Below are 12193 nucleotides of genomic sequence, written 5' to 3' on the forward strand. Positions count from 1 at the left end.
ATGTGTAGTGTGTGTATCATTGTCTTCACAAAATCACACTGATGAAGATTATGCTGTATCATGATGTATTCACTTTCCATTACTGTAATGTTTGTCATGGATCTCTAAATATTTTGAAATGTAAATAATTTTCTACAGAACAGGACATTTATAAATTAATTCCAAATATTAGATATAACATTTTAAAGCAATTTTGTAACCGTGGCAGTGGGATGTGTTTAGTATTGTAGTGGATTGAGCTTAGAAACTCACATAAACCCTGTCGTACAATTTTCCCATAAAGGGGAATCCCATTGGTGGTGTGATATACGGTGAATTTCCATCTTCTGTGTCCACCTTTACACCTTCATCACCGACCTCTGCTCCAAAGGGGTACAGGTTGCTCTCTATTGGGGAAGCACAGAAATTAAATAAGGATTGCTACATTTGGATGTCATCAACCAAACTAACCATTTAAAAATATAAAATTCACGGTGTATATACACATCAGTCAGTTGATATATTAAATGGATGTTGTGCTATCTGAATGCTAAGCTGCTATTCTGTTCCGTTCTGTGCTGAGCACTGTGCTGACACACCAAACTGCCTGGAGAGTCATCCTGCTAAACATTTAATATTTGACACCACAGATAAGCGATATGTTCATTCTACCTACCCTATTATATTTGAACTGATTTGTTGAAAGATTTTTTCCTTTAAGTGACAATTATAATTTCAAATTTAACTAGCTGTACACTGTGTTTCTCAATAAACGTGGTCATAGAAAAGGGTGAGTCATATATGAGCAAAAACAGACTATGATAATCAACAGAGGTGTAAAACAAAGACATTGCGAACCATCTCGAGCCATTGTCGTTGTTGTGCACCATGTGCCGCTCTTGGGACAGGAACAGGTAAAGGACCCTGGCATGTTCTTACACAATGTTTGCCCTGGGCATGTCAGGGGTGACACACACTCATCGAAGTCCACACATCCTTCTCTTCCATGACCATTATCTTTGGTTGCATTCCATCCGTAACTGCATGAGCATTTGAAACCTCCTGCATGGTTGGAGCAGGTGGCAGCAGGGTGACACTGCCCATTATCCTGCTGGCATTCATCGAAATCTACACACAGGGGCCCTATACTCATGAAGCCGGGTATACAAACACATATAAATGACCCAGGGGTGTTGTGACAGCGGGCAAGAAGGTGGCACGGTTTGGTCAAGGCAACGCATTCATCCACATCTTTGCACCAGGATCCATTCCCAGCAAATCCCAGAGGGCAGTGGCATGAGAAGGAACCAGGGGTGTTCCAGCACCTTGCCAAGTGGTGGCACGGTAAATGCTCACATTCATTGGTGTCGACACATGCCTGTTTCTCCTCATGGTATCCCACGGAACAAGAGCAGTTGTATGTTCCAGGAAAGTTGGTACACACCTGGTCAAAGCGGCAGGTGTTGTTGTCCTTGCATTCGTCAATATCCTCACACCCCAGGCTATTGGGTTTGTACCCAGGAGAACACAGACAAAAGAAGGACCCTGCTGTATTGTTACATAATGAGTTCTCTGGGCATGGGGTGTCATCTGGGTTGAGACACTCATCCACATCATGACATACTGTACCATTCAGAATAAATCCCACATTACAGGGGCAGAGGTAAGACCCTAGGATGTTGACACATGTAGAATGGGGCTGACACACTGAAGAGTTGAAAGAGTCTGAGCATTCATCTACATCTACACACTCTGTCCGATTGCTCCAGAATCCTTTAATGCATTCGCAGTAATATGACCCAATGGCATTGATACATGTCCCATTGGTGCAAAGCTCCCCCATCTCAGTGTCATTGCATTCATCGATGTCCACACACAAGTCAGTTAAATTGGAAAATCCAGCATCACAAAGACACAGGTAACCGCCATCGGTGTTGATGCATGTGCTATGCTCATGGCAGGTGGAATTGTCTAGGCACTCGTCGATATCCTCACAGTCAGTGTTGTTGCCTTGGTAACCTTCCCAGCACTCACAGACAGAAAATCCAACAGTATTAAGGCAGTTGGAGAAATTAGGGCACTGGATAAGGCCAAGGAAGCATTCATCTATGTCCAAACACAAGGAGCTGTTGCTTGAGAAACCTGGGTCACAGGTACATTCATAGCTCCCATTTATGTTAGTACAAGCACTGTTTTCAGGGCAGGTGTAGTTCCCTGTCACACATTCATCTATGTCCTGACAGCGTGTCCCATTGTTTTCAAAGCCTTCCCAGCAGTCACAGATAAAGGAACCGTCAGTGTTGAAGCAGTGGGAGAAGGCAAGGCAGACTTCCCCTTGTAAACGGTCACATTCGTTTACATCTCTGCAGTCAGTGCCACTTCCTTCATAACCATCTTTGCACCTACAATAGAAGGAACCCTGGTATGGGTCACACTCGGCAAGGCGGTGGCAGGCGCTACTAGCATTCAGGCAAGTATCTTCACTCACGCACGTGCCATTGTTGTACACCAAGCCCAAAACACATGTACATGTGAAGGAACCAAGGGTGTTGCTGCACGTCATGTTCGGGCTACAGGTTGTATTCAGCTGACATTCATCCACATCTTCACAAACGAAGCCATCACCATGGTATCCATCCTGGCACTGGCAGATGTAGGAGCCGTTTGAATTGAGACACAAAGCCTGGGCACTGCAGTTGTGTGGCAGGGAGGAGCTCTTGTCACACTCGTTCACATCCTGGCAGTCAAAGCCACTGCCCTCCATGCCAGGTGGACAGGCACAGTAGAAAGATCCACGTGTGTTAGTGCAGCTGGCAACCGGATGGCATCCTCCATTTTGGATTTGGCACTCATCAAAGTCTATAATTTATCCAAAATGGGAAAGTGTCAGGGTAACAGCCCCAAATGGTGCTAAAAGAAAGCTCAGCAGACAGTCCACTTATTGGGGCAAAAATACTATTAGCATTATAAATGTTAACTATTAGAATTTCATGCTTACCAGAGCAGTTCCTCCCGTCACCTGTGAAGCCGCTCAGACAGACGCAGGAATAGCTGCCTATTGTGTTAACACACTGGGCAAACTCGCTACACTCCTGCTGCCCTGTCTCACACTCGTTCACATCTAGCAAGGTGATGGACAAATGGAGAGGGAGGGAGAAGGAGAGGGAGATCATTAGTTTTAACAGCGTGTCGTCAGAGGGCAGTCAAGTAGAAGACTTAATGATTTCTGTGGGCTGCTTAAGCCAATTTTTACAGATGGACTTTTACTTTGAAGTGAGGTAAAGCAAATGTCTAAGTTTGGTGGCTATGGACAGAAAGGAAAAAGGATTATAAAAAAGAGGTATCCTCATTATCATGGTTCTGTCATGTCAGTTTGAAATGTTTGGAAACTTAATGACATTAACACATATTAATTTGAAAATAGGAATGATAGAACTGTATTTTACCGACACATCGTGCTCCATTGAGGGTGTAGCCATTCTTGCAGACACAGGAAAATGATCCAGGGATATTCACACACTCAGTTTCATTTTCTGGACAAATGTTTTCCCTCTGGCACTCATCTATGTCTGAACACGTCAGTCCATCACCCACATAGCCCAGGTCACAAACACACTGATATCCAGTGGGTGACTGGTGGCACAGACCATGTTTGTGGCAGGCAGGGTCACACAATGGACTAGGTGGCACACAGGTGTCATTGAAGGCCACTGTACCATTCAAACATGAGCAGACATGATTACCGGGGGAGTTGATACACTTTGAGAAGGCTGGACAGATGGTATCAGAAATGGTGCACTCATCCACATCCTGACAGGAGAAGCCATCACCATTGAAACCCTGCTGACAAGAGCAGAAGAAGTCTCCTATGAAGTTGGTACAGAGTGCCCGTGGGTGGCATGTACCCACCACAGAACACTCATCAATATCCTTACACTGGGTGCCATTTCCTGCAAAACCTCGCTTGCAGGTACAAATGTGTGACCCAATGATATTGAGGCATGTGGCGTTGACATGGCAAGGGTTGTCTTTGCACTCATCCATATCAACACATTCCATGTTGTTGGCAGGACGATAGTAACCAACACGGCAGGGGCACTCGTATGATCCATCAATGTTCTTGCACTCTTCATTCACTCCACATGGATTATTCTGTTCCTTGCACTCATTTATATCCTGGCAAAGAGTCCGGTTAACCAAGACAAAGCCTGTCAGGCACAGGCAAGAGAAGGAACCCAGGTTGTTGTCACATGTAGCCTTGTTTCTGCAACCTCCATTATCCACCAGACACTCATTCACATCATTGCACTGGATCGCCCCATCGCCAAAATATCCCACTTGGCAAGTGCAGTTGTAGGAGCCAGGAAGGTTAACGCAAAGGGCATTTGAGTGGCACTGCCTAGCCAACGAGCATTCGTCCACATCCACGCAGGTCAAGCCATCTCCTCTGTACCCTGCTTCGCACTCACAAGAGAAGGAGCCAGGGGAATTAATGCAGTTTGCATAGGGACTGCATCGGCCCACCGCACACTCATCCACATCAAGGCACTTGGAGTCGTTGAAGATGAAGCCAACGCCACAGTCGCAGTAATATGATCCACCAGTGTTGACACAGGTAGTGATAGAAGGGCAGATGTTGGAGGTTGCACACTCATTAATATCCTCACACAGTCGTCCATCTCCAATGAAACCTGCTAGACATACACACTCATAAGTCCCCAGCCTATTGATGCAGGTAGCTTTGGGATCACATTGATTGTTTTCATTGCATTCATTTATGTCAGCACACATCAGCCCATTTCCGACAAAACCGCTGTTACAGCTACACCGATATGACCCTATGCTGTTTGTACAGTCTGCATATAGACTGCAGATGTTACTTGCACATTCGTCAATGTCCACACAGTTTTTCCCATTACTTTCAAAGCCAGTGCTGCATGTGCAGTAGTAAGTGCCTGGTAGATTTTTACAACCTTTGTAGCCAAGTGAGGAAGAACAAACGTAAGGAGTCTCTGAACATTCATCTATGTCAAGACACAGGTAGTTTCCATTGCCCTTATAGCCAACATTACAGGTACAAGCATAGGACCCTGGGTTGTTGGTGCATGTGGCATTCCAATGGCAGGTCCTTGTGTTAGTGCATTCATTATTATCAGTACACTGGAAGCCGTTGCCCGTGAAGCCAACTTTACACCGGCACTGTCGCCCTCCCTCGAAGTTAGTGCAGAGAGCATTGGCATGACAGCCTCCATTTTCTTTTTGGCACTCGTCGATGTCCTGGCAGTTGGTGCCATCTCCAACATATCCACTGATGCAGACACAGCTGTAGCTGCCCAGAGTGTTGTTGCAGCGGGCCTTTGTATGACAACTATGCAGACCGCTGAGACATTCATCAATGTCATTGCACAGGATACCATTGCCCTGGTAGCCCATGTTGCACACACAGGTGAAGTTGTTGCTGGCCTTCAGACACTCGGCCTCAGGGTGGCACTTGCTGCCTGCTGCCTCGCAGTCCCTCAGGTCAGCAACTGCAAAAAAACAGGATAAGACAAAATAGTATGAAAGATAAATCTTTCAACTAATTTTTGAATGTTAAAGGAGTATATGTTATTTGGTTTCTTCTGTCTGTATATTGAATAAAAACAGTATTGATTGTTAAACTGAAGGTACCTGCACTGCAGTATTCCAGCACTGCAACTAGACTTATCAGCCACAGGAGTGGAAACCTGTCAGGGTGAAGGAAAGAAATTCATGAGAATTGGCCATTACCCTTTGGAGTAATATTAAGTAATGTGTTTTGCTGTATATTCAGCTATAGTAGAATTATACTGAACAAAGACTAAAACATTAAGTCATTGTTAATTTAAGGAGACATGAGTTTCATCCCCTTAGTGTTTGGTTGGAGCATTCAATTAAAGACATATAGTTTCAGTCTGTTATGTCATCAATATACAGCCATGAAGCCATTGAAAAACGTTAACTAGAAAGAACATTAAAAAAAATGTCAGAATTAACACAAGCCATGGATTCACACCAATCAGCCACAACCTTAAAGCTCTTACCAGTTTTATATTTTGGTTGATTTGTGTAAAGTTCTGATTTGACCTAATTGAGGAGTGTGTGTTACCTTGCTTACTGTACTAGCCTACTTTCATCCCACTGGAACAATGGTGGGGTGTCTATTGTTACAGTTAGTGTAGCACAGTTAAACCTGTCTTATCCTAACACAACACTCAAACAGGACATTTACCATCATTCTGCTCTGGCTTACCCAACATTGCATTCTCCTTTCAGATAAAGTTTCATAATGTGAATAGTGTTTTCTCATTTCAAAGTAGGAATAATTTTCTCTACTTTATAGACTGTCTATGAAATAGATTCTGGAATAAAATATTTTTTTTCTATGTAGTTTCTTTGGTAAATTCCTGAAAATTCTATTTCCTCAGCTCAAGATGAATGAAAGATATCCCAGAGTTCCTGTGGGTCTTTTATACCTTGAGGTACATGTTTTTATTCAACCTCACATTAATCCAAACTGTGCAGTTTGAACATGATATCAACCCAATGATAGTGTGTCTAGCCCGACACACCATCGGGTTGATATCATTTTCAAACTGCACAGTTGCGGCTCTGGTTTAAAATGTCTTTCCCTCTGCTCTACAGGTCCCATCCATTTGTCCCACTGGCTCAGGGATTTAGTTGAGCTGAATTATTACAATCACTAAAATAATGATAATAGTCCATGTTTGTTCTGATTGGATTACAATCTATATGTCAATACTCACTCCAGGCTATACAAGGCTATTGTCTGTGTCTCAGGGGAAGGTTATGGATGGACAGTGAGAGTGCTGAGGCAGAACCCCATTACATAAATGCAGGACTGTCTACATTGAATCGCACAGAGCCTCCCTGAGGAACTGGAACTGGGACAAAGACCGTATTCATGTATGACAGCCGCCATAATCTCCATTCCCATCTGTAACATGTATAGCCATGTGAAACGTGAGCAGATGGTTACTGTCTCAGGCCACTGGGAGTCTGAAAGGTCAATTGTCTTACTTTCAGCATTTTATTACAATTACAATTTTATTGTTTTTCTGCACGCAGATTTTCCCTAAACAGAACTCATCAATCACTCATTCTTTACCTAAATACACCCATCAGTCACAACATTAAAGCCTGATTTAATTTAGAATTCTCATACCTCCCCATTAAATATGATTGTTCAACTAGCAGCTGGTTAGCTTAGCTTAAAGGCTGAAAACCTTGCTCTAAGTTTGTTTATCAGTACCTTAAAAGGGTCTTTTTTACTGTATAATGTATCTTAACCATCTTAATCATTGTTTTGTGTTTTTGTTACTTGGCTTCTGTTTTATTCCTGATATTTGTTTGTTTATTTATACTTTTCATCTGTATCTACATATCAGGCTGCCATTTTGGCCAGTTTGACACATTAAACAGTTGTATTTTTTAGGAATGAGAATGAGAAATAACCACAAAGTAATTAGATAAATGAAATACATTTGTAAATACTGCAAGTAAACAGTGAAACAATAAATTAACAATTACATACTTAAATTGATAGTGACAAAGGAAAAATATCATTTTGTTTATTACTCAATTATATATGATAGTATGTAATCAATAACAAGATCCCATCGGAAAAACAAAATTCAAAGTTGACAAAGTTTGTCATGAACTGATTCATTTAACAATGAATAAACTTCTTTGTGTCCATGTGAAACCTTTATATTTAATCTTATAAAATGGATCATCTGGGTTCAGGGTCACATTACATGGATTAATGATAACTTCGCAAATGAGCTATAATGAGCCATATTTGGCCAATGCTACCAACAACATAAACAAGAAAGACGTAAAAAGAAACGTTCAGAAGCAGAGATTTTCACTTACCGCATATTTCCCCGTCACCTGGTGGGCTTTGAGTCTTTCTTGGGGGAGAAAGTGTGGACTCCCCTCTTCTGGATCTCTCTCCTTCTCTTCGTCTTTCTTCCGCCGAGTGGAACCTCTGTCGTCAAGCAGAATCTTCCGTTTCCTTCTTCTCCACCTCTGTCTTGATTCCTCCACCCCTGGGACTAGGGACAATGGCCCACCTCACCATACCATGCACTGCCCTGACATCTTAAACCTCTGGGAAGGGGAACACCCATATTCCCCTGCTTATGTGTCAGCTCTCACACAATAAATGGACCTCTCCCCTAAGGCCCTCATTTGTCCTCTTCACAGTCGACAAGAAGAAGGGACACCCAAATGTCTTTCATACACCTGTTAATCTGAAGAGAAAGAGATTTGGAGCTACCCGGTATTAAACTGTGTGATTTGTGTTTGATATCAGTTTCTAGAAAATAAGTATAGTACAAACATGTGGATCCCATTACAATCACCAGTGACACCAGTAGAATAGTTTAATCAAACCATTTAGACCCATTTTTCATGAGCTATACTAAAAGCTGAGAATCTTTTTTTCATTTTTATTTATTTGGTAAAACATCAGTCCACGCTTACTGAACTGACTTGAATCCTACATTCTGTGCTATGAATAGTATAATAGTATTTTCTGGTAAATGCCATTCATCCATTAATGACATGAATGCCAATTCATAACTGTCTTTTTTCATGAAGGTTTTCTATATTGTTATTTTGTTAATGTGCACTGTTACACACCACATCTATTGCACTTCTGTGACTCTCTTTTCCTCACTCTTATTGAGGGTAAAGGACAGAGGATGTTGCTCATTGTTAGGCCCTATGAGCCAAATTGTGATTTGATTTGAAATATCTTAATTACAATGGAGTATTAGGGCTATTTGTATGGAAAAACAAATACATAATAGTACAAGAATAAAATCATAATTTTAGGGTATGTGTTATTTCCGGAATATCAGAAGATCAGCCTGTGGCTAGTGTTAAAATTAGGAATGAACATCTTGTTAAGTTATACTTGAGTATAGGTTTCACAACTAATTAAACACTTGATCTTTTGGCACATCAGCACCACATTATCCTAAGTATCAGGACCCTGTAATATTGTACAAGAAACTGTCTATTCTGAAGAATGAACAGCACAGACTTGGAGGAAAGTGCCTCTTGTGTGGAGGAGGAAATGTTTGGTAGTGGTCAACTGTAATCTGTGCGCTATTCAAAGGGGTTTCATCGATTCATTGAAACTGTTACATTGATAATCAAGAGCAGACGTTGAACTCTGGTAAGCACGGGCTCTCCTTGCTGCTTATTTCATTACAAATACTTGTCTTTATCTCGTAATATTATGATATCTTTGTCCTTAAAATACAACCTTTAATCTTGTAAAATTATGACATTTTTTATCAGATTTCTTTTCAATATGGCCCTAAAACTCAGTCATGCTAAATATTTGATCTAGTTCTGCTGTTATTTGAGGGATTATTTTATGACCTAACTTTAGAATTCACCTGGTCCTTGCCACTTTTCAAGCAGTCTCATGGTGGACCTGCCACACAGTGCAGTGCAGTTTATGACATGCAGCAATAAATTGGCAGCAGCTACTGCACAGATAAGGCGGCCATGAGTAAGTTTATGATCTCCGTCCACAGGTGGGAAAAGTGGGAAAACTCTTGTAGTGGACTTATGCCTTATGTTTTTCTTCCAACTGCTACAGCGGACGGACAGACACAGGTGATGATCTCATGTCTTTCATGTCTTTTTTCATATTATGTTTTATGAAACGCCTCTTTGTATAAGTTCTGGCTTTTGTGAACTTGCGGCCAGTTCCATTTTGAGCACCCGTGCTTGTTGTGTAACCTCTGCAGAGCTTACTATTATAAAGACTCAAAGGCAACTCCAGTCTGAGAATTTCATTATTTCAAATCTCAAGATGAATTTCCATCACACTCTTTTCATGGCCTGTCTTTAAGATTTACGTATGTGATCACTTGGGCCTCTGTAATTGTTGACCTTTTTTTATAATTGACAATAGGTCTTATGATCTCTTTATTGCTGATCAGTCTGTGGCTGTAATGAGCACAGTTTTGTTCTGCTTTGTTTTCAGTGAGGTGCTAACCATGAAAGCAGCTAACATGGTTTATTCTGTGTGTTTCTGTTTCCCAGTGAGGCTTCTCTCTGTCTGAGCAGAAGAAGCAGTTTGTCCTCCTACGTCCTCCCTCAGGCTAAAAGTGGGATTAGCAGTGACAGGGACAGGGTATATCTGATTGTACAATTAAAGCATATTGTCACATTAGTGAAATATGACATAATATTTGCTTGAGTGGGAGGAGAAGAACATTACCCTTCAACTCTCTTCTGAAATGATATACTGGCTTCCTTCCTGATATATAACAATTGTGCAATGTTTCCTCAATCATTTTTTTATCTTCTTCCTTTCTAGACCACTTGGAGTGTTGTCAATAATAAAGTTGAAACAAACACACAGTGGGTCCAGGTGAGCTATGCTGGGGCCGTGACTGAGGTTAGTGACTACTTGTGACATCACAAAAATATGGAAGCCATACTGGCTAATTTTAGGAATCATTTTTGAATTCAAACTATATTCACGTCCATGACATTTAACTAGCACCTTAAAAAAAAGAAAACAGAAATCCTACTTTCTACAATATTAGACCTTAAAAAATAATTGAATTTTTCTCTTTGTTATATTCTCTGTTGTTAAGCTATTAAAAGTTGTAACACAGTCTAAAGTACAAATCCTGTGTCCTTTCCTGTCCTTTTTTCCTTGACCAACGAAAGATGTGAAGGACTCAGGAGACAAAGGAACTTCGATACTACACATACATGAGGCCACATAATCATGCCATAATCAATATGATTGACCAAGTGATTGGATCCAACGGTTTTTTTTGCTAAAGGAGACAACAAAGAAAGCATTGAAGCATATTTTTCAAAAGAAAAGAGACAATTCAGCCACTGCCAGTATCACGGTTTCTGTCTCCGCCCTGTTTACCAACCTCCTATCATACTCCACCTGGCCACTAGATGTCCCTGGTCTTTCCTCCTGTGTCCGGATGCACCTGCTCACCTGTTCCTCATTTCCCTCATCTGCTTCCTGGCATTTGTTGCAGCCCTGTTTCACCAGTCAGCTGCCACATCATGTCTTGTCTCTGTGTGTTTCCCTTTGTGCTGTGCATGTTGTGGACTCCTGTAACTGCTGCCTGTGTGTAGGTATCTGTTGTCTGCTCTCACCTGACTGTCTGCCCATCTGTCTGTTTAAGCCTGGTCCTCATCTATCAATTCAAGTTGATTCATTGCACCAGCCTGCTCTCGGGTCCTCCCTTCCACTGTTCCCACCACCAAACGTGACCCTTAGCAACCACTTCTCAACACAAGTGCCCCTGCAGTAATACAAGATGGTAGGAGGCACACCGACGGGTTTCTACATTTATATGACGGATCTGTCCTCAGAGGCACATGAAAATAACTTGCACACTCTTTAATGAGATCCTCTAATAATCGTACTAGAGAAAGGGTGTCATTATGGAACCTGTTTGCTTACGTCTTAAGAGTATGAGGAACATTTTTTAATATCTCAGCCTCACAGAACAGCAGCTTATCTTAATCGGATGTCTGGTTTTGAGATTTGATTTGTCAGAGAAATACAAAAATCTAGACGCATGTATGAACATGTCTAAATAAACCATGACATTTCTTCACAACAGCCCCACCCGCAACCATCTACACCATTTTTATAGAAACTCTGATCTGACAGTAATGGACTCAGGTAACTAATACTCACGTCATGAAGGTGGCTGATTACCTTAACATTTTACCGCAAATGATTTAAGTGACTTGTGGCTGTGATTAGTGCATGTTTCAGTATTTTTCTTACTTGAGATTTGTGACTTGCAGATTTAATGCAGATTCATGAAGTGAAGTAGATGAAAATGATATTTTTGCTTGTCAATCAAAAACACTGAATAAAGAAAACTGAATCTGTTCATTTCTCCTTGGCTGAAAGCCTGAAAATACAAAATCCTACACACGCTTTGAATCATTTAGTTGATTTTTACCTCTTACATCAGACTCCAAAGAACACAACGTGTGAATGTGATTAAAAAGGTCCAGGGATGAAGATCTTAATTATTTCAGTCAACTGTGAATGTTATTATCGCAGTTTGCATATGATGTTGGAGATATGTGTGCCAACATTTCTTCATCTATTCCCTCCTACAAAATTCTTGTTAGCTGTTGAGAGTTAATTATA

At 41.4% G+C, this 12193-nt stretch overlaps 1 protein-coding gene across 1 annotated transcript; it reads right to left on the reverse strand.

The window, feature by feature from the left end:
- Positions 1–240: 240 nt before the first annotated feature.
- On the reverse strand, positions 241–1830 carry LOC117775644 (adhesion G protein-coupled receptor E2-like). Its single transcript, XM_034608978.1, has 2 exons — positions 991–1830; positions 241–386 (listed from the first exon to the last, which is right to left on the reverse strand). The coding sequence occupies exons 1-2, from the start codon at positions 1820–1822 to the stop codon at positions 241–243; spliced, it is 978 nt and encodes a 325-aa protein (XP_034464869.1). The 5' UTR covers positions 1823–1830.
- Positions 1831–12193: the final 10363 nt, after the last annotated feature.

The sequence above is a fragment of the Hippoglossus hippoglossus genome, chromosome 15 (assembly GCF_009819705.1).
Source record: "Hippoglossus hippoglossus isolate fHipHip1 chromosome 15, fHipHip1.pri, whole genome shotgun sequence".
NCBI lineage: Eukaryota > Metazoa > Chordata > Actinopteri > Pleuronectiformes > Pleuronectidae > Hippoglossus > Hippoglossus hippoglossus.

What these genes read in the sequence shown, in the direction of transcription:
- LOC117775644 (XM_034608978.1), bottom strand. Translation starts at nt 1,822, where the DNA reads ATGGGGGAGCTTTGCACCAATGGGACATGTATCAATGCCATTGGGTCA. An exon ending in GAATGCAACCAAAGATAATG is followed by an intron (nt 387 to 990) that starts GTCATGGAAGAG and finishes CTTCCCCAATAG; the next exon opens with AGAGCAACCTGTACCCCTTT.